Source organism: Grammomys surdaster, unplaced genomic scaffold (genome assembly GCF_004785775.1).
Source record: "Grammomys surdaster isolate TR1022 unplaced genomic scaffold, NIH_TR_1.0 255, whole genome shotgun sequence".
NCBI classification, from domain to species: Eukaryota; Metazoa; Chordata; class Mammalia; order Rodentia; family Muridae; genus Grammomys; species Grammomys surdaster.
The window spans coordinates 4664185-4689586 of NW_021604696.1; the positions used below are offsets into that span (position 1 = coordinate 4664185).

The 25402-nt window shown below is 44.4% G+C and overlaps 1 protein-coding gene across 2 annotated transcripts; it reads right to left on the reverse strand.

The window, feature by feature from the left end:
- Positions 1-15353: 15353 nt before the first annotated feature.
- LOC114627584 lies at positions 15354-24534 on the reverse strand. Of its 2 annotated transcripts, none has more exons than XM_028775473.1 (2): positions 19005-24534; positions 15354-16203 (listed from the first exon to the last, which is right to left on the reverse strand). In XM_028775473.1, exon 1 carries the CDS (start codon positions 24087-24089, stop codon positions 20946-20948), a length of 3144 nt encoding a protein of 1047 aa, XP_028631306.1. In that variant the 5' UTR covers positions 24090-24534; the 3' UTR covers positions 15354-16203; positions 19005-20945. The 2 variants fall into 2 exon arrangements, with proteins under 2 accessions (XP_028631306.1, XP_028631305.1); XM_028775472.1 differs by having other exon boundaries at positions 15354-16567.
- Positions 24535-25402: the final 868 nt, after the last annotated feature.

Below are 25402 nucleotides of genomic sequence, written 5' to 3' on the forward strand. Positions count from 1 at the left end.
ATGCGTGCTTTGCAGGTCATTCTGAGTTTTCTGTTTTACTGACCTCCATGCTTAACCTAAAAAAGGCACAAATTTATCTCCATCTTCCCTTCCCCTAGAAGCTGCTAGGACTCAGCTTGCCTGTTCTGTTTCTTTTCTCTCATGCTTTAATAAAATTGTCCTTGAACTTCCTTCTGAGCCTATTATGAAGTGATTATAAAATGCTTTATGGATGAGACTAAAGAACCCAAAAGGGGACCCCCAGTTTCCTTGGTAACACTAGGACACATGTTTTCGTGGTGTATAAAAGAAGTCAAGCTTTTCATTTTTCTAGAATGACATACAGAAATAGATTTTTGTTTTGTTTTTGGATTTTTGTTGTTCTGGATTCTGGACAGAAGACTTTTGTTTATTTGTTTTTGTTTATTTTGTTTGTTTGTTGAGACAGAGTTTCTCTGTGTAGCCCTGGATGTCCTGGAACTCACTCACTCTGTAGACCAGGCTGGCCTCAGATTCACAAAGATCTGACTGCCTCTGCCTACCCCACCGCAGGGATTAAAAGTGTGTCCACCACTGCTTGGCTGGACAGAGTGGGACAACTTTTACAGAAGTTGGGAGAAAGATCTAACTTACTCTGTCCTGGGGACAGAAGGGGCCACATGGGACAAGATGTTTTTCAGTGATATGCTCTCATGGAGGACAATCAAAAAGTCTGTGAGCATGCTCCGAGCTGATAACTAGGGACTCACACAGCAGAGAAAGATACTGAGCACTGAGCTGCTTCCTTGCTGGGTAGGGTGTCCTGGAGAATGGGGTGTGGATGAGAGGAGCCTGATCCCTAACAGTTTGAACATAAAACTCAGCAGGAATGAAAGAGGCTATGTCCCACACAGAAAGCAGGATTGGAGAAAGTTGTCCCAGATGAGGCAGAGTGGATAGACTGGTTTCTACTAAATATCAGAGTCATTTTATTTTAATAAATTTAGAAAATTATATTTAAACAAATACGATCAAAGTCTAGGTAGTGTAGCACATTCAGCCTTTTAGGTATAGTAATGTGTGTACAAATAAAGGATCCTAATGTATTGGCTGACTAAATCCACAAGACAGGAAAGTTCTTGTAGAAAATTTAAAATACAGATAAGCAAAAATAAGCACATTTCATACTTCTACCACATAGAGAAAACAATCACGATTAACACTGTGAGAAATTGCCTTCAAACATTCCTACCATTCGTATTTTAGACTTAAGAAATGCTAAATGAGAGTTGGGGATGGTAATTGATTTCTGTAACCCCAATATCCCAGAGACTAGAGCAGGAAGACTGCTTTGAGTTCAGGGCTAGCCTTGGCAATAGAGTGAGACTCTCTGCAAAAAGCAAAAATAATAATGAGGTAAGGTAAGTGAGAATGTTTTACTTTTTCTCGTTTATATATAAATGGATATCATTTCATGAATCAGTATGTGTTAATTAATTATACTATTTCGGGTCTCCGCAACTTGGCTGAGTCTGCCATCTGTTGGACCATCAGGGACTTCAGAGGTGGCAGATGGTCTGAGTTCAGGAGCAAGTGCCTATTGTGTTCCCTTGACCTGAAGACCTAGTTCATATCCACTTAGTGACAAGGAAGGTTGGGCTCTCCGTGGAAGGACAAACAGCCGGTGAGACTAAGGAAACAGTCACATCCCTTAGGAAACAATGCTCAGCACTATTGCAGGCGGAAATGGAGATGTGCTTCCTTGCTGTCTTCAGAAGGCTCAGGGCACAGACACAGCTCTCACCTAAGAGGGGAAAAAGAGAGTTGATTCCGGAGCCAAATATGAGTGACTGTGGCCGAGGAACACAGGTGTAGGTTACCCAAATTCCATGTCCCAGGATGGTAACAGGTTGATGAAATTCATTTTCATTTTTATGAGGTGGGATAATATTGTCTTTTAAAACTATTTTAATTAAAATTGTTATACCATTTCCCCATTCCCTGACTTCCCTCCAATGACACCCATCCCATTTCCCCCCTCTCCCCTTCAAATGGCGGACACACACACACACACACACACACACACACACACACACACACGGATGTGTATGTGTATATGTATACATGTATATACACACATACAGATATAAAACCTACTGACTCCATTTACTGTGGCTGTGTGCATATCATTTCAGGCTGAGTATTTTGTATTGAATAACCAACTAGGGGGCTCATCCTTGGAATGATTAGTGTGACAAAGACAACCCTATAGCTGTGATAATGACATCATGTCTTGGCAGTAACCAACAGCTATCTAATTAGACTTAAAGCCCACTTAATAAGAGGGAAACATGGCTGATACTAGAAACCTAGCTAGCTCCCCAGGGCACCCAGGTCATGGATCTTAAAAGATAACCCACTAGCAGCACTTTAAACTTTAAATGGGTACATAGATATATGTGGCTCTCACTCCCACATGAAAGAAGCTGTTATAGCAAACGGAGATCATCACAGAAAAGTACAGCTGGCCATGACACAGAGACCAACTGGTTGTGGGGAGCCCAGGCCCAGTGGATACATCTACAGCACAACTGTTGCAGCAAGGGAATGCCTTGGGAGAGGGAGCAGAAAGATTGTAAGAGCCAGAGGACCAGACAGTCTGCTCTGAGATTTTTTTGTTTCCTAAAAATGACAGGGAAGATACATCCATGATAGATCAACAATCTGGTGGCCTAAACAAGACCTGAACAATGACAATATCAAAGGACACATTCAGAACAGGGAGAGCTTATGGGGTCCCACCCTAGACAAATAATTATAGGCAAATAACGACTTCCAAAAGAGGGAGAAGTAGCCTCTTCCAGGGATGGTGAAGCTTTGCAGTAGCAGAACAAAGAAAATCATAAGTCCGGGCACTTTTCTCAGACCTTGGTAGAAACTTAAGGTAGGCAGGTTAGAGCAACCAGGGAAGTCTTGTTACATCCTCAGATGTGACCTGAGCATTCTTATCCCTTGGTTCATTAGAAAATTGTGCTCTGCCTGTCCTGGGCAGAACAGTAGAGCTGACCCTGGTAGGCAAAGGTGCTGGTAAACTGGCCCCAGGGGAACAGGAGAGTTGACCCTGCCCCTTGCCGGTTGTGTCACTGGATGAGTTAGCTGGGGCAGTGCTGGAGAGCTGGCCCTGTTGGTGCAAGCACAGAACTGGCGGGCTGACCAACTCAGCTATATCCCAGGCCCAGATCCAGAGCTTTGAGTTGGCCCACCCCAACATTTACCCCATCCATGAACTGCTGGAGCATTTGAAGTGGCCGGTCCTGCAGATCCAAAGCTGCAGGATCTCCATGACACAGGATGTCCCAGAGGAGTCCCTATAAGATAGTGTAGCAGAAGCCAGAGGCCTCAAAACAGACCAGTGATTCATTGCAAGGAAATCTGCAAGTACAGATGTGTGGACACAAGAGTATACTGTGGGACAGACTGTGACACACTACAGCTTCCATGACAAGATTTATTATTATTATTATATCTTAGTTTATTTTCTTTTGTGGGGTATTTGCAAGGGCAGAGGGCAGATATGAAAGGATGGAGAGATGACTGGAGTGGGGTGTATGATGAAATTCATAAAGAATCAATAAAATGTTTTTTTTAAGAAACCAAGAACTAGTGCTTTGTAGATTTCCAAGGATTTACCTGATGTTCACAAAAAATGTTAGATGAGGTAAAGAAGGCAATAAATGGCTTTAAAGGTGCTAACGACGTCCCAAGGCAATTTAGCTCTAGACTTGCAGCATCCAAACTCTTTGCTGCCACAGACCTTCTAGTCAATCAGTCTTCTGCAAAGTACAGTTCAAAGTACAGTTCTTTTCAGAAAGTTTCCTCACAGTAGAAATGGGACTTTCAATTGTTTTTAAAACAAAACAAAACAAACAAAAAAAATTGGCTGTCTTAGCCCTGTGTGTGCTGTAGAGAAAAGTACATCTATGCACACGGCTCTTCCCATAAATCAAACACAACCAAATCGGCTTTTAGGTTTTTTAAAATTATGTGTATACACACACACACACACACACACACACACACACACGACACACACACACGAGAGTACACTGTTGCTGTCTCCAGACAACACCAGAAGAGGGCATCAGACCCCATTACAGATGGTTGTGAGCCACCATGTAGTTGCTGGGACTTGAACTCAGGACATTTGGAAGAGTAGTCAATGCTCTTAACCACTGAACCATCTCTCCAGCTACATCAAAGCAGCTTCTTAATCTTTATGCTTGAATCGTCTAGATTTGCATCTGGTTTGAAGAGACTAAGTCTTGTTGGGCTCCACTGGCCCTCCCACTTCAGCTTCAAAGAAGCCAGGAATACAGGCATGGCCCAAGCAAGTCTTTTCATCTTTTCTTAGATACTACTACCCATCAGGGATTAATATTGTTAACATTTTGAAATTATTATTACTATTATTATTAATATTTTGGTTTTTTGAGACATTGTTTTTTTTTTTGTGTAGCCCTGGCCATCTTAAAACTCACTATCTAGACCAGGTTGACCTGGAACTCACAGAGATCTGTCTGACTCTGCCTCCAAAATGCTGGGATCAAAAGCTTGTTCCACCGTGCCTGGGTGAAACCATTATTTCTTTTTTTCTTTTTTGGTTTTTTTCAAGACAGGATTTCTCTGTGTAGCACTGGCTGTCCTGGAACTCACTCTATAGACCAGGCTGGCCTTGAACTCAGAAATCCACCTGTCTCTGCCTCGAAACCATTATTTCTTAAAGAAAAGTATTGGCACTATGTTTGGTGTTTCTTCCTTCCTACAGCCCACAAACCTTAGGGCACTGGATAATTTACATTACTTCAGATGGATACCAGAGAGTCATTGGCCAGATCACGATAATGAGAAAGAATTCCTTCTCACTGAGCATTTAGTGTGTTCCCAACTTTAGGATTGTTTCAAATGATATTGATTATATTAAAAACAAAAATTGAGCCGGGCAGTGGTGGTGCACACCTTTAATCCCAGCACTTGGGAGGCAGAGACAGGTGGATTTCTGAGTTTGAGGCCAGCCTGGTCTACAAAGTGAGTTCCAGGACAGCCAGGAATACAGAGAAACCCTGTCTTGGGGAGAAAAAAAAAAGTTCAGCTCATGGCAGTCACCAAGAACAGGACCAAGAATTTGAGACCAGCAAATCTGAAACTGTCTCAAAAATAAAATAAAATGAAGCAAATAATTGTGTGACTTGGTTATGTGTCTCTGATGAGGGACACGAGCTGTCACTCAGGAGATAGACACAGACACAGGCAGGCCAGGTGTGAAGGACACAGTTAGCTCTCACCCTCTTGTTTTACCCTAGGGAAAATGTACCGTCAACAAAGCTGAATTGCCCCTCCAGTCATATAATCTGGCAGCAAGTATCATATAACAAGCAAATAAGTAAAACCAGAGGCCTCCCTCTCACTTCCAGTCTTGTGCCCTTTACCTGGCTTATATGTAAGTCTGATTCTCATATCAAAAAATATAAACAGTGCTAGGGATGTAACTCACAATAGAGCACTTGTCTAGCTTGTGCAAGTCCCCAAGTTCGGTGCCCAGAACAGAAGAATATTAAAGAAGAGAATATTAAAAATATAAATAAGGAAAAAAAAGATGGGAGCTGTTGCTGCTGACTCAAGAATTCCTTCTGATGCTAGTGGGATTTATTATTATGATTATGATTATTATTCAAAGGTACTGTGTGTATTTGCTGTCTTCAGCCTTACATGGTTTTTATTTTAACCTTTAAATTTCATGCTGCCAACTTTTTGCTAGTGCATTAGCTGTTGCTGTTGCGTTCTCCCACTTCCTGCAATTTTAATTTTAATTCATAGGAGCTCTTGCTGCCATATCATCCGTATGAATTCATGGGTTTGCAAACTTTGTTGTGATATCAATTGTGTTTGCACTTAGCAAAAGGCTTGCTTGTGCTTGCTGTCAGGATGGCAGTAATCTCGGTCTGATGAGCCCTCTGAATCTGTAGCATCGGCTGTCTTTGATGGTCCAGTTCGGATTTCCACTATTACAACCTTCAAGCTGGTCCACATGACCATACCAGTATCAGATCGATACAGATGCTGTGATACAATTAAAGGGTTTTGAAGGTTTTTTTTTTCTTTTTGTGTGAATGTGTGCTTAAATCTGTGATAAACATAACATATTCTTTTATCCTTTTGGTGCTTATATTATCTTCTGCTGTTGTGTACTCTCATCATATCTATACAGACTTTCAGTTCTAGGAAAATTAAAATCTTAAAAAGAACCAGAGCTGCCACAACACCACGCCCCTGCTAGAAAAAAAATGCCTAATGCCATTGTTTTAGGAGTCCACAAACATTCTCTTATATGTGATTATTTGCTATGCAAATAAAAAGATCATTTAATGATGTTCTGGTCGTGTCATATCTTCCTCACTTTGCAATGACTGCACACTGAAAGAGATTATAAATCAGACTTAGGAGCAGCTTCTACTTGCTTTCATTAAGATTTCAAAGGCTGTTTCCCGGGGTTCTAATAATGAAACATCAGTCTTGCAAAGGATCCCGGTGCCCAAACCATAGAAGTTAATTTAATAGGCTATCTGATTGAAACCGAAAGTCTTTTATCCTGTTTTTTCCATCCTCTGTTAATATACCAATCTCAAACATGACTAACAAATGAGAACATTATTCTTAAGTAGGGATCTGGATTGTACTCACAGATATCTGCTTCAGAAAAGCCAGCAACAGACACTTTCTGTTTGGGGCCTTGAATGACATAACTTCATTATGTAATATGCACAAGATGTAAACACAAAACCAATCCCATGACACAGACTATAAATTTAGTGAACTGAGCTGGAGGGGAAAAAAGTGCTGTGGGGCTTTTCTGCCCTCTGGTGGTTTGACATCTCAACCACAGACATGCCCTAGTGGCTCAGTCTTTTAAATGGGTTTTGGAGAACTGAGACAGGAGCTTCATACTGAACCAAAATCCGTTCTACACTTCCAGGGTTTGATTGGAGTGCTAGGGAACTGTAATCTACAGAGGACTGATTTCAAGCATTCTTAATAAGGCTACTGCATGAGTATAAATTCATATATTTGAAGTCATTTTGGAAAAATGTTATGAGAATTCTCCTACAGAGTACTTCTGGTATAGAGCAATTGATGTGTCCTACAATAGCTCTTAGGGAAAATGTTACATTTTAGAAATGAATTAATGATTTAAGGATGATCCCTTGGACCCACATGAAGGACAGAGATGACTCCTGCAAATTGTCCTCTGACATCCACACAATCACTGTGGCATGTGCGCGCACACACAAACACACACAAACACACACACACACACACACAAGAAATGTAATTTCAAAAAAACGTTAACTGTAGCCAAGCATGGTGGTCACACGTCCTCTTTTTCATTGTTATTAATCACCTCGAGATCAGTTATTGCTTTCCATATGTGTGTGGGTCCATTCAGTGGGGCATGGGTAACCTACCATTTGCCACGCCCATTCATGAGATGAATACCTCACAAAATATCTCCCATCCTGTAGGCTGCCCTGTAACTCAACTGACAGTTTCCTTTTCTTATATTTGTTTAAGTCTCCTGAGGTCTTCTTCCCTGGGCTCCTGAAGTCCTGTTCAGAAAATCTATATCTATTTATATGTTGAGGTGTATTTTCTACTTTTCTAAGTGGTTTTATGTTGTCAGGCCTTAGGTTGAGGTCCTTGATCCATTTAGAGTTAGGTTTTGAGCAGCAGGCTGAGAGATAAAGACCTCACCTTGTTGTTCTACAAGTTGATATGCATGTTCCCAGCACCATTTGTTAAAGATGCTGTCTTTTCTCCAATGTGTGTGTGTGTGTGTTTAGCATCTTTGTCAAAAATCAAGTGGCTGTAGAATCAAATGGACATATGCCTGAGTCCCACTTCTGTCCCATCTATTTCCATGCCAACACCATGCTGCTTTTATGACAATAGGTATAACATTTGAAATCGGGTATGATAACACCTCCTGCAGTATGCTTTTTCATTCAGGGTTGGCCTTTTGTTCTTTTACTTCTTAATTTTAATTGTTTTTCTATATTTGTGAAGAATGGTTTTGTTTGTTTTTGGTTTTGGTTGTATTTTTCAGACAGGGTTTCTCTTTGTACCCTAGCTGTCCTGGAACTCACTCTGTAGATCAGGCTGGTCTCCAACTCACAGAGATCCATCTGCCTCTGCCTCCTGAGTGTTGGGATTAAAGATGTGTGTCACCACTGCCCGGCTTAAATGCTTTATTTTCTTTTATTTTTCTTAATGTGTGTTAGCACTTTGCCTGCATGTATGTCTGTGTGAGGGGGTTGGGTCTCCTGGAACTGAGGTTACAGCTGCCTGAGGGCAGCCAGTGTGTGTGCTGAGGGTCCTCTGAAAGAGAAGCCAGCACTTGTAGCTCCTAAGCCAACTCTCCAGCCCCTGAAGAACAGAATTTTTTTTTTGAGACTGAATTTGTAGATCTCTTTTGGTAGTGAGCTGTTTTGGTGTTGTGTGTATGTGTGCGTGTTTGGCTGTTGTTTTGTTAACCTGACACAAGCTACTGGAAAGAGGAAACTTCAATTGAGAAAATGCCTCCGTCAAATAGTCAAGTGTGTGGGATATTTTTTAGATTAATGATTGGCATAGGAAGATCTAACCCACTGTGGATGGTGCCATTTCTAGGGGTACAGTCTAGGATTGTATACAAAACAAGCTAAGCAAGCCATGAGGAGCCAGGCAGTGAACGGTGCTTCTCTCTGGCTTCTGTTTCACTTCCTGACAGAGTTCCCTCCATGATGGACTATGATTGGGCCTTGTAAGTCAAATCAGAGCGGCAGGAAGCAAACCAGGACAGGTAGAATGGCCATTTTCTCAATATTGATTTTTCTAGTCCATGAGCACGGACATTTCTTCGCTTTCTAGTGTCTTCCTTGGCTCCTTTTTCAGTGTCTTTTGAATTTTCATTGTAGAGATGTAGAGATTAGGTGTCAACCCAGGAATTTTTAAAAAGATTTTTTGAAGGTTTTGCTTTGTTTTGGTACATCTGAATGCCAGAAGAGGGCATTAGATCCAAGATGGCTGTGAGCCATGTGATGTGTGTGGTTGGTGGGAACTTAACTTAGGACCCCTGGAAGAGCAGACAGTGCTCTTAACAGCTGAGCCATCTCTCCATTCCACTGTAGCTGTTATTAATGGAATTATTTTCCTCATGACTTTTTCTCATTGTTTCCCATCAGTATACAGGAATGCTACTGATTTTTATGTGTTAATTTTGTATTTTGGCATTTTGCTGAAGACAAAGCTTACATTGGAGAACGTGGACAGAGAAGGGACCTTTGTGTTCCTGACTTCAGTAGGAATACTTTTTTTCTGTTTAGCATGACATGACTACAGGTTTTCCATATTATATATATTACATAAATTCCCTCTATTATGTTGAGATATTCTGCCTTCATGTCCAGATTCTCCATGGCTGTCCTGGTTGTAAATCAGGCTGGGCTTTCACAGAGATTCCCTCGCCTGTATCTGGAGCCTTGGGGATTAAAGATATGCACCAACATGCTTGGCAGACTGTTATTGAAACAAGGTTTGGGTCTCTTATTTTTCAGGCTAATCTTGAGCTGCTGCCTCCCCAATCTCAAGAAATTCTCCCGCTTTTCATCCACCTGAGTCCTGGACACAGACATACACATCTGTTAGCCTTTCTCTTTAATTTAAAATTAACATTAAAATATTCAGAAGTGATTGAATGCCTTCCCTTCATCCTCCCCACCCCCACAAAAAAACCCAATAAGTGGAAATCAGACTGCCTTGGAACTGACAGGATCCACTCACCTCTGCCTCCCAATGCTGGGATTGGAGGTGTGTGTCTCCATATTTGTCTAAAAATAGCTAAAGAGCTTTATTGTATGTTCAGGAATTGTCAGCTGACCTCATCCCCCAACAGAGTCACAGACACGAGCTCTCTCTAACTGTCATCTCGAAGGGATGGTGAAGTTTTTGAAATACCCTTTCTATTGAAATGTCTACTGAAATGATCATGTGTTTTCTGTCTTTGACTAATATACATGTATGAATTAAACCTATTGATTCAAGTACATCATCCCAGCATGTTTGAAATGAAGCCAACTGGATGGTAATGAATAATCTATGTGATGTGATTTGAGTTTGGTTTCCAGAGGTTTTTGTTTTGTTTGAGACTTTATATCTATATTCATCAGGAAAATCAGTATGTAATTTTATGTATATTTGTCCTTATCTGGTTTTGGTACCAGAGTTAATAGTGGCTTCCTACAAAAGACAGGGAAAATGTCTTCCTTTTCTGTTTTATAGAATAATTTGAGCAATAGCAGTGGTAATTCTTTGAAGGTCAGTGAATGCCTCTGGTCCAGTTCTTTCTGTTGTCACTGTTGTTGTTGTTTTAGGTGTCATTTAACTAAAATGTTGCTTCAAATACATTGGTATAACCTGTTTAAATTATTTAGTTAATCTTGGCTTAATTGTCAAAGGTCATATGGATGTATATATTCATCCAGACTTAGAAGCAGTAGATGAGGAAAAGTAATTCAGGGCAGAAATTCATGAAGTAGGAACAAAAACAACAGCGACAACATGAGATACCAATAATCAGTGAAATGAACAGTCCTTTGCCAAAGTAACCGAGAGAGAGAGAGAGAGAGAGAGAGAGAGAGAGAGAGAGAGAGAACCAAATCCACAAAATTAGAGATGAAAGGGGGGGAAGATATTATAACACATATCAATGAAACTCAGAAAATCATTCGTGTATCAAAACCAAATTCCACTAAATTGGAAAAACAAAAAGAAAAGGAACTTCTACATGCTTCTAACAGAATAAAAAAAAAAAAGAGCACATGAAGTTGGGGGTGGGAGATAAGCTGGGGCAGACCCCGGGCAGTTAGAGGGAGCGGGGGTTAGCTATGACATAATAGATGAAGTTTTCAGAGAATGAATGAATAAATGAAATGAGAATGTGTCCCTGTTGGAAATTAGAGTAACCCACAGTAAAATAACTTCACTGGGTGTCACAAGAAAACACAACACTAATCATCTGAGGGTCTCCTTTAGAGGCTCCAAAAAAACGCTTCTTACACCCAATAAATGCTGCAGTGAGGATCCCTGTGCAGGGCTGGAGGGATGACTCAGTGGTTCGAAGTATGCGCTGTTCTTGCAGTACTCACGTGACTGGCGTAGACTACAACTGCCTGGAAGTCCTGCTACGGGGAATCTGGCCTTTGGTTACCTGCACATACGTGGCACACACACACATACACATCAATAAAATGAAAATACTTATGAAATCACTGTGTGTGGAGGAGGAGGGATGATAGCAGAAGTGATGGTACTTATGCATGAGGACCAGAGTGTGGGTCCCTCGTACCCACGTAGATGCTAGGTAGTCATGGCACCTCTCTTAACTTCAACATTTGACAGGCAAAGACAGGAGTTCCCCCAGAGCAGACTGGCTAGTTTAGCTGACTGGGAAGCTCACTTGCTTAAGAGGCCTCTGGTGAGGCCTGTTGATTTCGATAGCCAAGCACAGCAAAGGACCTGTGTGTCCACAAAGGGCCTGGAGTGCCAAGACCTCTGGGGCTTTGGACTTGACCTGACAGAATAGATGAGGGAAAGATAAAAGGACAGACATACAGACACATAACAGAAGAGCTGAGGTAGCTAGGATCTGCTGAGCCATGAACTCTGATGGAGACATGCTACCAAACCAGAAACTCAGTATGTTTACTGTATCGACAGCACCTCAGCGACTTCTGACCATTTAGACCTAGGGCAGGAAAAGCAGATAGACAGTCACTTCCAAAGTTTTATCTACCCACTGGCTTCAGACCATAGTAAGAGGAGAGGGCAGAGTGGAACCTGCCTATGTGTAGTGAAGGATTCTGTCAGTGTAAGACAAAACAGAATATATTCCAAGGGCAGGTGTTATGCCCAGATTCTAGGGTCCCCAAAGACCACCAACTTGTATGAAAAAGCAAAGAGTCTTTATTCAAGTCGAGCCTGGACCCTCAGGCTCCTCAGATGCAGCAGGGTCTTGCAGAAAGCACTAAGCACCTTTTTATTGGGGTTACATCAGTGTGAGGGAGCTTATCAACCCAGTGGGTACGTGATTGGCTAACAGTGATTTCAGGGGGGCTTAAGCAATCTATCTATCAATAGCCTCTGGAACAGTAGGAATTTTCCTGCTTGGTGGCCTGTGTCTAGGATGGCTCATTCCTGGAATAGTTTGTGATTTTTCTAGTAATTAGAGTTTAACCTGAGGACAGGACCTAGTGTATAAAATGTACACCTGGTTACAGGATGGATTCTGCCTGTCAAGTTGGGGCCTTTTATTCCCCCGTTCACAAGTACCTAAGTGTAGCTGCCCAGGGGCTTATGGTTGAGCAGGGATCACCTGAAAGGAGGGCTGGAGATGAAAAGGACGGGGGTGGGGGTGAGGGGTGGGAGGTGGGGGTGTGTGAGAGAGAAGCATGAAGCTAAGACAGTATTCTGATCGAGGCTCAAAGTTTATTTCTGCAGTTCCAGCTGATAAGCACTTCAGCAAACAAAGTTCTTCTTGAAAAAGTTTCTCTACAGACTAAACATAGAAGTTCCTCTTGGCTACACATACTACTTTCTGGCCTTGGCCACACATACTGCTCTCATGGCCTTGTGCCCAGCCTGCGGGGTGGGGGTGGGGTGGGATGGGGTGGGTGGGGTGGGTGGGTGTGCGCTACAACAGGATACCCTAAGAGAGAAGGGGAGAGAATGGAAGAGACAGGAGACGCAAAGAATAGGTCTGTCGAGCTGTATTTTCTCAGGCAATTTATACAGGCAGGGAAGGGGATAATGTGCTTGGGGGAATTTCACAGAAGCTGGGCGTTCTGCCACGGCAGATATCTTGCAACCACCTATGTTTTTGTCTGGCTCAGGGCGCAGCAATCACTTTCCTTAGGGCCCAGCAACCATTGGCCACCTGCTTTCTCAGGAGTCGATAGCTGAGGAAAAACAAAACCTAAAACTATTCTTTCAAAATGGAGTAAGGTTGGCTCCCAGCATCTCCTCCGTTTTTATTTAATTTGTATGAGGCTGGCGAGAAGGCAGACACCTATGGGTCTCCTTGATGAACGAGCGGGCATTAACCGGAGGGGGAAAGCATTGACCTGATTCCTCTCGTGGGGAACAGAGGGTTGTTCTTCCCACATCTTGGGCGGCTCTTGGTGTCTTTTGGAGAGGAGGGGCAGAGCCTGACTTGGTGGGAGACCCCCACAATGAGTGGTCCGAGGATCGACACCAACCCCTATGCAAATCAGGTTTGCTTCACGGGGGACTCAGAAGCAGACAGTTGTGTCCTCCCCCTGCAGTGCTTCGCCTTACACTCCTTGCAGGTGCCACGCTGCCGAGCCAGTGTGCATAGATCTGAGTTTCTATGCATCCCCCACAGGGGCAGTGTCATCGCATGGCTCAGCCAGGCCTCTATCAGCCAAATCAAGTCTATGATAATGTACTTGTGGAGGTTTAGATGCCAAGGAGTCAATTTGTTGTTTTATAAAGCCAGTGAGTCTGTTAAAGGCCCAACGGCCGAAAGCCAAAAGGAGGAGACTGACTACAGGACCCAGGATGGGAGAAGGATGGTAAACCAAGGAGAGGCAGAGAACCAGTTTTTAAGCCACCCCTCTTTTTTGTTCTCGCTGTTTCTTTCGCCATTTTAATCTCTCTCTGATCTCGGCCATACTATGTCTAACTACCCTGGTATGGTCAGTATAAAAACAGCATTCCAAGCCGGGCAGTGGTGGCGCATGCCTTTAATCCCAGCGCTTGGGAGGCAGAACCAAAAAAAAAAAAAAAATCAGCTTCCCCCCTTGCGGCTGGCACAGCCCCCCCCCCCCCCCCACCTTGTTGAAGGAAAAGCAGATCAAGCCCTCTGTGATTTTGGAGGACCACTTCAGACAGCGAAATGAGGGATTTTTTCAGTTTAGGGATGCTAATCTCTGGCTGGCTGTTCCATGTTCTTGTCAATGGCCCGTTGAAGAGCTAAGTAGTGCAAGTCCAGAGAGCGGCATCAGGATTAGAACCACCAACAGCAAACACCATGGGTGGCTCATTTTTACCTGGAAAGGAAAAAAGGGGGGGAGGGGAATTCTTAGGGAGATCTCTCTTCCCTGGATCTCAATTGTTACTTATCTTATCTACAATTGGGTCTGGCTTTGTGGAGGTATCTATTTGTTTCACAATATCTTGTCCTTGAGGATTCTAAGGAATCCCAGTGATATGGGTAATATTAAATTGTCAACAAAACATCTCAAATGCTTGACTGTAATAGCCAATTAATTGTCTTAATCTAATTTGGAACACCAAGTATAGAAATGACTAATGTCATTTCTCGTTGCTTCTCCTGTTAAAGCAGTTGAAACTAGAAATGACTAATGTCATTTCTCGTTGCTTCTCCTGTTAAAGCAGTTGAAACTAGAAAGCTGGAGAAGGTATCAATAGGAATATGTACATTTTTTTAAATTTTTCAAAATCAGAAATATGAGTAACATCCATTTTTACCATAATTGATTAGGTACGAATCCTTGAGGATTCACACCATTATGTGGTACAGGAAGAAACTGAGGACAAGTCTTTACAACTTGACATGCACATTCTCTAGAAATGCCAAACTGTTGTCTCAAACTATTACTATTTTGATGATGTAAAGAATGAGACTTTCTTGACTAATTGTTTCTGTGTAAGGCCCGTAATCTGCCTGGTATGCAAATCCCAGGAGTCCAGGCAATCTAGTATGAGTTCTTAAATGTCCTATAAAGTAAGGAACAGTGCATTCTCTTAAATTAAGCTGTATTTGCATAAATAATTGCAAAATTTGAGAATTAGCAATATCTTAAAAAGGAACAATTTCAAGCAATTGTAAACCATGAGCTATATATTGGCTATCAGTATACAAACTAAAAGCTTGATTTTTCAACATTTCAAAAACAGTGGCTACAGCATGTAATTCAATTATTTGTGAAGCGGGGGAACTCGAGAGAGTAAACATGTGATCTAATTACATATGTTTCCTTTCCATTAGATGAGCTATCCGTAAATACAGTAAGCGCATTCTCTATGGGCTGCATCCATACATTACAGGAAATATAAAAGTATGCATAGAGGCAAATTCTAACAACTTGTTTTTTGGATAATGATTATCAAATTTGCCTTAAAAGTTTGCACATGCAATAGGCCAAACATCAGTATTCTGCAATGACTAATTTAATGGCTATTTGGAATAAGGAATAAATATTTCATCAGGTTCTTTGCGTAGCGCCCGCCTCGCCGATAAGGAAGACGCCACACACGATGAATTCTTCTGACACACGGTTTATTACAGCTCTTTTAGGTTGCAGGCGAGAGGGCCCCGAACTGCAGAAAAGTGGCTGCTTATATAGCCCAAGAAGTCCCAGCCCCCGGATCCTGAATGGTCAGTCAGTGCTCGCAACATGGTGTGTCTAATCTGGATTGGTCCCTGGCGTAAGCCTAAATTAGCATAAGAGGCGCGCGTGGCTTGCACATGCGCACTAGTATCCAGGCCTTCCGTGAGGAACCCGGAAGCAGTCGCCGTCGCCATCTCGTTATGGCGATTGCGGCTCCCAACATCTCCCCCTTTTTTATTACTTAAAAGGCAATCCAACTAGATCATGCCGATCAGCTTGCTGATTGAACAGCTTGAGCGATCGAGGCTAATCCAAATGGGAGACCCTATGGGCCTGTACTCCCGTGCAATGGGAACCTGAGCCCTGGGAGGCGCCATAGGACTATTAGCAGACTCTTAGTGAAATGGGAACCTGTGCCCTTAAGAAGTCTTGCGAGATAGTGTCTCATTGCCTGAGAATATTTATCCAAACTTGGGGGGATGCCCCTTGTTCTAGTGCGACAAGTGCTTGAACCATCATGCAGCGATCTCGATGCCTCTGTCGGTGTAGCCTGAGGACCATCCAGATACAGAACACGACTCCTATGCACAACATTGACCCAAAGATCCCTGTTCCAACCCACTCTTTGAAATAGGAAAATGCAGAGGAAAAAGCCAGAGGAAAGCCAGCCACTATGATCTTTAGCAAAATTAACGTCCACCCATGTGGAATTAATACGGGTGACTGCTTGTCTCAGTCGAATCAGGGTCTTGTCAAATTCTTGACTCCAGTTGGTCTTGAGCTGTAAAGATAATTCTTTTGACAATTTAGCTGCAGCTGTAAAATTATCATATAGCACAGAGGTCACACAGAGTCCTGGCATTTTTATTTCACATCCCAATTGTGCCAATTGCCATAAAATATCAATTTGTTCTTGTAGGAGGTCTATTCTTTGATTAACGATCATAAGACCTCCTTTTAGTTGATTTTCTGCAGTGACTCTGGTATCAATGGCTTCTGTTAGAGCGGCTGAGAGCTCATTAACCGCTGCCGCAGTCTGTGCGGTGCCTGATAAAGCCGGGGCGGAGGTGGTCATCGCCGTAGCAACTGCCGCTGTCGCAATAATGGCAACAATGGCGGCTGTGACGCCAAAATCTCTCCTTTGTCTAAATAAGGACAAGGTATTAGGTGCTTCAACTGGAATGGGGACAAATCTTGGCAATCTAACAACTACAGCATGACTACTTTTATGAGCATATTGGGGTTGTATCACCCAGGATGATCGTCTATCTGTCCCCTCACTACTATTAGTTGGGTTCTTAGTAGTAGGCCACCAACCAAAAAGGACTGTGGCATTAGCAATTAAGAGAGTCTTGTTAACCTTTTCTATTTTCTCCAATTGTGCATAGGAATAGTTACCTAAACGAATACAAGGATAATCTGAGCTGTTATAAATGGTAAAGCTGTTATTAATGGTAAAGCAGAGGCTACCATTTAAAAATGGGTTATCACTTAGGTTGGTCGCCACTGCGGATGAAACCATGAGGAACCCGGAAGCAGTCGCCGTCACCATCTCGTTATGGCAATTGCGGCTCTCAACAGTTCTTTCCCAAAACACTTTCTTGATTCTGTCCTACAATTCCATATTAACATAGCACCAGCTTCAGAATAGGATATTTAAACTTTACTCGGGGATGAAGGAAGATGAATCCACATGAATGGTCCCTTTTGCCAAAGGACTGCTGTGTAACTTGATCATAGTCTATATAATGTATCTGTTGCTGACTAATAGCTTCGTCCACTTCCCGCAAAGCTATTCGTCCCTCATCAGTTAATTGTCCAGGGGAATTAGAATTTACGCTCCCCTTAAAAAATATCAAACTGAATTTTAAGTTCCCCCGTGCCAAGCTTAGGGTGAGGTCTTAGCCAACTAACATTTCCTGACAGCTTGTAAGTTAAGCCATCTTCTCTTATTTGCATTTTCTTTGCCACAATTTGTCTAGGATATAACTGATGTCCCAAAGATTGAAAAGGATCTTGTCTTTGAATCTTTTCTTCCCCAAGATTTTAAAGCTCGTTGTATCGGGGCAGAGGCTTGTAGTAAAACTCCTTCAGAGGGATCAGCTAATAAAATACACATGTAATGACTAATATACATCGGAGGAGTCAAAGTCCTAACCTCTTGTATTGAAGCAGAAACAGAAGTTTGACATTAATACAGGGCTACTGGTCATTCCTTGAGGCAAAACTTTTAACTGAATGGTCCAGCAAGGGTAGATACTAAGGAAGTCGACCACGGGGACCCATTAAACATGCTTTCACACCATCCTTGATATTGTTCCATTTCTAATTTTCTGTCCTGTATCCTCCTTAGTTCTGCCATATTTTCCCTAACTATGCCAGTCTAGCCTGCATAGACACAGCATTCTTCTCCTCATGCGACATGTAGTCCACCTTGCTGTAAGAACAATAGACCTATCCTCTTCTATTCTGCAACCCAACTTCAGCCAGGGAAGAGAGTGGTTTTTCTAAGGCAGACATTGATTTTTCTAGTCTTTCAACATCCCGCCAATAGCCAGCCTCAGTGACCTGTAATGAGCATCTTGCAATACCAGAGCAGAGGGGTTCCCGTGCCTACGGATCCAGAAATATCTATACCTAAGAGGGTAGAGAGAGCAAGGGAACTTATGGGTTCCATTTTGGATCATCTATGAGGCCCAGGATTGAGATGATTAAAGACATCTTTTCCTGAATGGTACTCTATTCTTGGGATGAGTTGTACCAGGACACAGCAATCAAAGGAGGCATTTAAGACTCCAGTGGAATGCATGGAGTTAGACCAGTAGAGCATGCCCACTGTGTGTTATCAGGAGGAACCAAGTACCCTGAACCTGTCCCAGTTACTGTGGTCTTACATAGGTAGGAGTATCTTGGGGGGCACAGAATTACCTATACAGAGCCCTTGTCCCAAGAGTGACTGCAGAGTAATTCAGCTGGGACCTGCTTGCTGCCCATCAGCAATGCTGAGGTTCTTGATATTCTGTTACCGAGGAGTTAAAAACTATTCCATCTTAAAATGGGGGGTTGGCATTCAAGCATAGCCAACAGTTCTTAGTTAGATCTGTGTGAGACTGATTAAGCACTTGGTGGATGGCTTCAAGAAGATATAATGGGCCAGGGTCTATTAGAGGACTCTCTATAGGAGGTTCAGACATGGGCTCATCCATGCTGTGTGGTGGTGTCAGTGGATAAGATTGTTTGGGTGTCAGAGGGGACCAATACCTTATTAGGGCCTAGGCCTATAGGTGCAGATTGTGTAGGTATTTGCTTATCTAATTTGATTGTTAAAAAAGAGGCTGCCATAGTCCCTTTCACCCAACCTATCTTTATGGTAAATTCAGAGCACCTAGGTTTTTCCTAATTCCCATCCATTAGCCTTTTTCCCCAAGTCCATAAACCTAATGAGGATAGAGCAGCACTGCCCAGTGTCTGTGGTTCAGTGGCAAGGGGATCATGCGCTCCTAGAGCTCATTTGGTCATCAGTCTTACTCAAATGAGGTCCGCCTTGACAGAGGGATCCCACCAAATGTGTCCTGTACTCACGCGATTCCAGGAGGAGCGGAAGAGAGATTCAGCTTCCCAACGTGGTCGAAGTGGAGGTTGGGGAACCAGGTGCCAAGGGGGACTGTCTTGCTCTGCTGGTGGAGAATGTCACCAGTGGATGGATCACTCAGAGCCCAGGTTAGGTTCCAGAGCTGGTGGCAGCTAGAACCAGGGAGCTGGCAACTCCTGGAAGCAAGATGCAGACAGCCCATGTCCATAAGCTTAGGAGCACTGGAGCTTGAGTTTTAATGGGTTCCCCTGGTCTTGGGCAACACACCATCATGGGGAGATGTCCTCTGAGTCTACAAGACAAGTGTGGGTGTGACATATCCAGGTAGCAATCCTGTCAACCTGGTGGGCAGTGGGTGTTGTTAGGACCAAGACATAGGGTCCTTTCCAGCAGGACTCTAGAATCCCCTTCTGGTATCTTCGCAGGAAGACCCAGTCTCTAGAACAGTAGCAGTGGGGAGTAAGAGGTGGTGCACCTCAAAAATAGCCTTCAGGCAAGGCCAGAGCTGCTATTGGATGTGGGCTAGATGTTCAAGAGAGTCAAGCAAGTGGTAATCATCAATTTCAGCTAACACTTCAGATTTTAGGTTAGGTAAAGTGGGAGGGGGTCTTCCAAACATGATTTCATAAGGGGTTAAAGCCAATGTATAGGGTGTGTGGTGAACCCTATAGAGGGCGAAGGGGAGGAGAGTCACCCAGTTCCCACCAGTCTCCAAGTTTAATTTAGCAAGGGTCTCTTTTAAAGTTCTATTCATCCTTTCTACCTGTCCTGAGCTTTAGGGCCTGTAAGTACAATGTAGTTTCCAATCCATCCCAATGGCTTTAGCCATCCCCTGTGTTACCTGAGTGGCAAAGGCAGGTCCCTTGTCAGAGCTTAGGAGGGCTGGCATTCCGTACCTGGGAAGCACCTCCTCTGGTATTTTCGTGATCACTATTTGTGCTGTTTCATGCCTGATGGGGTATGCTTCAGTCCATCCTGAAAAGGTATCTACAAGCACTAGTATGTACCTGTAACCATATTTCCCTGGTCTTACCTCTCAGTAAAGTCCATTTCCCAGGTTTTCCCCAGGTTGGTCCTTTATCCTTTGGTTGATTCTCTGTATTAGTGAGCTTACAGCTCAAGTACTTGGAGGCAATCTGTCTGATCTGGGACCTGAGGTTGAATATTTTTAGGTCTGCCTTTCTTACCAGATCCTCAGTTTTCTTGATGCCCAAGTGGGTTGTCCAGTATATATGCTGGAGCAGACTGGCTGCCAAATTGCTGGGCAGGATTATTTTGCAGTCTCCAGTGAGCCACCAGCCATCAGGCTTATGGGACATAGGCAGTTTATAAGTAGAGATAGCATCCTCTTTGGAGTATTCAGGCTTCTCTGGTAGGACTGGAGCTCCTGGGTCAGGCAGTTGGGAAGTCAAAGCTGCTATAGGATTGAGAGCTGCTGTCTTGGCTGCCAAATCTCCCCAACTGACTGCCTTTTGCTTCAGGCATAGTTGCCTTTTGCTGGCCTCGGGAGTGTATACTAGCCAGTTGTTTTGGAAGCCAAAGTGCCTCCAGCAGGTTTAGGATCTCCTGTTTGTTTTTAATAGTCTTTCCTTCAGCCTCCAGGAGTCCTCTCTCCTGATAAATGGCTCCACGGACACAGGCTGTAGCAAAGGCATACCTGCTACCTGTATAAATGTTGAGTCTTCTGCCTTTTCCCAATTTTAAGGCTTCTGTTAGGGCTATAAGTTTGTCCTGTTGTGCATACATGCTGGGTGACAAAGCAGACGCCCATACAGTTTCTGAGTCTGATAATACTGCTGCCCCCACATACCTTTGTCTATTGAGCACAAAGCTCCTACTGTCTGTGAACCAAGTGGCTTCTACATTTGGCAGTGGCTGGGTCCCTTAGGTCTTTCCTGAGTCTGTGCACCTGGCTTAGTATGCTCACACAATCATGTAAAGGGGCCTCCAAATCTGGGTCTGGTAGCAAAGAGGCTGGGTTCAGGGCAGCGCTTGGTAAAAAACGGATAGCAAGTCATGCGTGCACTGCTCACCCATCTACCTGGAGGTTGTTTGAGAACCCTTTCAACGGCATGGGGAGTGGTAATGTGAAGTACTTGTTCCAGAGTCAGTTTGTCTGCATCCTTGACTAGCAAGGCTGTGGCAGCGATAATTCTCAAACATGAAGGCCATCTAGAAACCACAGGGTCTAATTCCTTTGATAGGTATGCCACTGGGCGATTCCAGGAGCCTGACATTTGAGTGAGGACTCCTTTAGCTATGCCTTTGCTTTCATCTATGTATAGATGAAAAGGCTTGGTGATGTCAAGTAGAGTCAATGCAGGGGCCACTTTTAAGGCCTGTTTGAGTCTATTGAAAGAGTCTTCCTGGGCCTCAGTCCACTGGAAGCGCTTCTCTTTTTTGGTGGCCTCAGAGAGGGGCTTTGCCAATTCTGCAAAATTAGGGACCCAAAGTCGGCAGAAGTTTACTGACCCCAAGAATTGTCTGACCTTCTGTCTTGTGGTGGGTGTGGGGATCTTCAAAATGGTATATTTTCTGGCCTCTGATAGCCATCGTTGGCCCCCTTTTAGGACGCATCCCAAGTACGTTACCTCTTGTTGGCAGATTTGAGCCTTCTTCGCTGATGCCCTATAGCCTAATGTCCCCAGTGCCATTAGCAGGTCCTTGGTACTCTGTTGACATTCTTCCATGGTCTCTGCTGCCACCAAGAGGTCATCTACATATTGCAAGAGGGTGGTATTGGGTTGTTCCTGCCTGTACTCACCCAGATCTTCATGTAGAGCCTTGTAAAAAATGGTTGTTGAATTCTTGAAGCCTTGTGGCAGTCTGGTCCATGTTAGTTGTCCACTGAGTTCTTTTTCTGGGTTGTGCCATTCAAACGCAAACAGAGGTTGGCTCTGTGGGGCTAAACGCAGGCTTAAGACAGCATCTTTGAGGTCCAATACTGTATACCAACTCTTAGAAGGTGTTAACAAACTCAGGAGGGTATATGGGTTTGGTACTGTGGAAGGTATGTCCATAACTCTCTTGTTTACCTCTCTGAGGCCCATGACTAGTCTGTAGTCACTGGAGTTGGCCTTCTTGATGGGGAGTAGGGGTGAATTCCATGGGGACCGGCAAGGTACTAGTATACCTGAGTCCCTGAGCCTTCTGATGTGGGGTGTGATACCCGCTTTGACATCTTGGGAGACTGGGTCCTGTCTTATTTGGACAGGAGTTGCCTCTGGTTTCAGTTCAACACAAATGGGGGCTCTATGCTCCACCAGCCCCATTCCTCCAGTTTCTGCCCAAGCTGAGGGGAATTTGGTTAACCAGGTTGAGAGCTCATTCGGGAGAGATGAGGACAGTTTGCCACGGGATTGGGTTTGGTCTGAATATTGTGCCTCTGTGTCTACTAAGAAACTAATGGGTTTCTCCTCTACTTTAAGGGATACCCTGGGTTCAGGGAGGGGGTACGAACCCTGTCCCCCTTTGTCCCTCTTTGGAGGTTTCTTGGGGCAGTCCTTGATCCAGTGTCCCATCTTCTTACAGTATGCACATTGGTTCTTTTTGAGCTTTGGTTTCCCCTTTTGTTGGGGCCACTTACCTTTCCCGTCCATGAGTTGGCGCAGTTGGTGGTATATCTCTTCCGGGGAATCTGCTGACAGAGCCATACAGATCCTGGCCAACCTTTGATTTTGTAGCTCCTTGGGGGCTTGTAACTGTTTCTTCTTAAGTATTTCTCTGTTGTCAATCACTTCCCCAGCTACCACCAGCAACTCCTGCAAACTCATTTCCCCTAGCCTATCTATTCTCTGCATTAGATAACGCCTGATGTCAGGAGCAGCCTGACGTACAAAAGCCATAATGACTGCTGACTTGTTCTCAGGTGCCTCTGGGTCTAGGGACGTGTAGGTGCGATAGGCCTCCAGAATCCTTTCTAAAAAGGCTGCGGGTGATTCTGTGTTTTCCTGATACACACTACATACCTTGGCCAAATGAGCGGGTCCCTGACCAGCCACCCTGAGGCTTCTTATCAGAGTCTGGTGGTATGCCCGGAGATTCTCCTTACCGTTTGCCGAGTTAAAATCCCAGTATGGTCTGGTGTAAATGCCTGTATCAACAAGAGTTTGGTTATTATTTGCTCCTGCAACCAATTTCACAGCCTCAAGTAAAATCTCCTCTCGTTCCTTAGTCGTGAAGAAGATCCTCAAGAGCAACTGACAGTCATCCCAGGTGGGCTGGTGGGTTAAAAAAACAGACTCTAATAAGTTAATTAACGCTGCTGGTTTCTCTGAGAACGGCGGGTACTTGTATTTCCAGTTATATAGCTCCCTAACATCTAAGGGACAATATTTCATCAATTGGTTTCCCCTATCGTCTTGGGGGCCTGTTGCCCTCAAGGTGAGAACTGTGGACTCAGCCGCAGACAGTCCAGGCAGCTCTTGTTGGGCTTTCTCTTGGGTGTGAGGTGGGCTCACCAAGGGGAACCCTTGAGCCGCTTCTGGGACCTCAGGTTGAGGGCCTGGGCGACTAGACAGCTTTTGTTGGGCTTTCTCTTGAGTGTGAGGTGGGATCACCAAGGGGAACCCTTGAGCCCCTTCTGGGGCCTCAGGTTGAGGGCCTGGGCGACCCCCTGGTGGGGATCTGTAAGGCAGGTGTGAGAAGAGAAGGTCTTCCTCAGTGCTACCCTGCAAGACAGGATAAAGAGGGGCCGCAGAGTTAGTTTCAGTTTTTCGTTTCTCGCTGTTTTCCTGGGCGAGTACAGTGGCGCTTGGCTGCGGTAGTGGCAGCCAAGGCTTGAGCCATTTTGGCGGGTTCTGGACCACATCCAGCCAGGTGATGATGTAGGGGACTTGGTCTGGGTGTCCCGGTCGTCCAGAAATAATATCCTTGGTCCTAAAAATCACGGGTAGGTTCAAAGTCCCCGATGGCGGCCAGCCAACGTTGAAGGTTGGCCATTCCTCCCTGCAAAATGTGGTTAGTCTCTTCTTCTTAACAACTAAGCCTCGTCTTCTAGCCCTAGTTTTATAGTCCTTGAAATGGTCTAAGAACAGAGATAAAGGAGTGGTAGGAGTGGTCTGGATCTGTCCCATGGCGTCAGTCACAAAGAAGTAAGTCCAGACAGAAAGCAAACAGAAGCGCGAAAGACAAAAAGGCTCACTCTGTCCTCCCGCTGGCGATCGTGCCGCGGGAGCGACCCGCTTTGTCTCTTCAAGTCTACGAGGGGATCCAATCCCCTACACGCGGGTCCGCGACGTCTCCAAAGTCCGGTGGCACCGGCGTCCGGCGGGTCCCCCTAGACCGCCTGCAGGCTACTTGGCGGAGTGCCGAGACACCGAGACAGAGCACAAACATTCACTTACCGGCCGGGTTTTGACTCTACGGTTCGGGGGTCCTGGGAGGCTTGGGGGATCCCGGATGAACCCCCAAATGTTATGCCCAGATCCTAGGGTCCCCAAAGATCACCAGGAGTCGAACTCGTATGCAAAAGCAAAGAGTCTTATTCAGTCCCGAGCTCGGACCCTCAGGCTTCTCCAATGCAGCGCGGTAGCATAGAAGGACCGGAGAGCCTAAGGTTCAGCCTTTTTAGTGCAGTTACAGCAAGGTGAGGGACTTACCAACTTGGCAGGCTTATGATTGGCTAACAATGGTTTCCGTTGGCTTAAACAATGTATCTATAGGTTCTGAAACTTTCCGGTGTTTTCCGGCTTCTGGCCCGAGTCTAGGGTGGTTCCTTCCGGAACAGTTTGTAGTTTCTCCAATAATTAAGAGTTTACCTTGAGGACAGGACCTAGTGTATAAAATAGAGGCATGGATACAAGACGGAGTCTGCCTTGTCAAGTTGGGACCCTTCAGGAAGAGGGTTAAAGGATACGACGAAAATCAGGCGACAAAGAGAGATCAATTCCAAACTAGGGAGCCACACAACTTCCTAGTGGGAGGCAGGGGAGGGCTGGGGAGCAGACGCTGTTTCCCACCTCCCCAAAAAAAGGCAAGGCCAGCTAGATGAGGGACAGGTTGTGCTGCCCTCAGGACAAGCTCACAGTTTGAACAAGCCTCAAATCTAGTTTGCAGACTTTGGTGAAACATACATGGCTTGGGACTGTGGCAAAGTTACACTGTAAGTGTGATTTGACCAGCAAAGAGTGGGTACCATCTTGAGAATCTATTGTTAAGTAAAGTGCTACATTGGGAACCCAAGAAGAGGAGGGAGCAGGGTACAGTAACAACCGGGGGAGTTTCAGTGTTGCCTGCCCGGACTAAGACTGAAGGGTGCTGTGGAAAGAGGCCGGACTCACACCTGTAAGTGCAGAGAGGAAGAGCCAGCTCCACCTTCAGTAATCGGGAGCAGACCACTTCAGTCCTGCAATAAACCTCGAATTAACAAAGGAAAATGCATAGAAGA

Excerpts from the sequence above, each read along its gene's own strand:
- LOC114627584 (XM_028775473.1), bottom strand. The coding sequence starts at position 24,089 with ATGGGACAGATCCAGACCACTCCTACCACTCCTTTATCTCTGTTCTTA.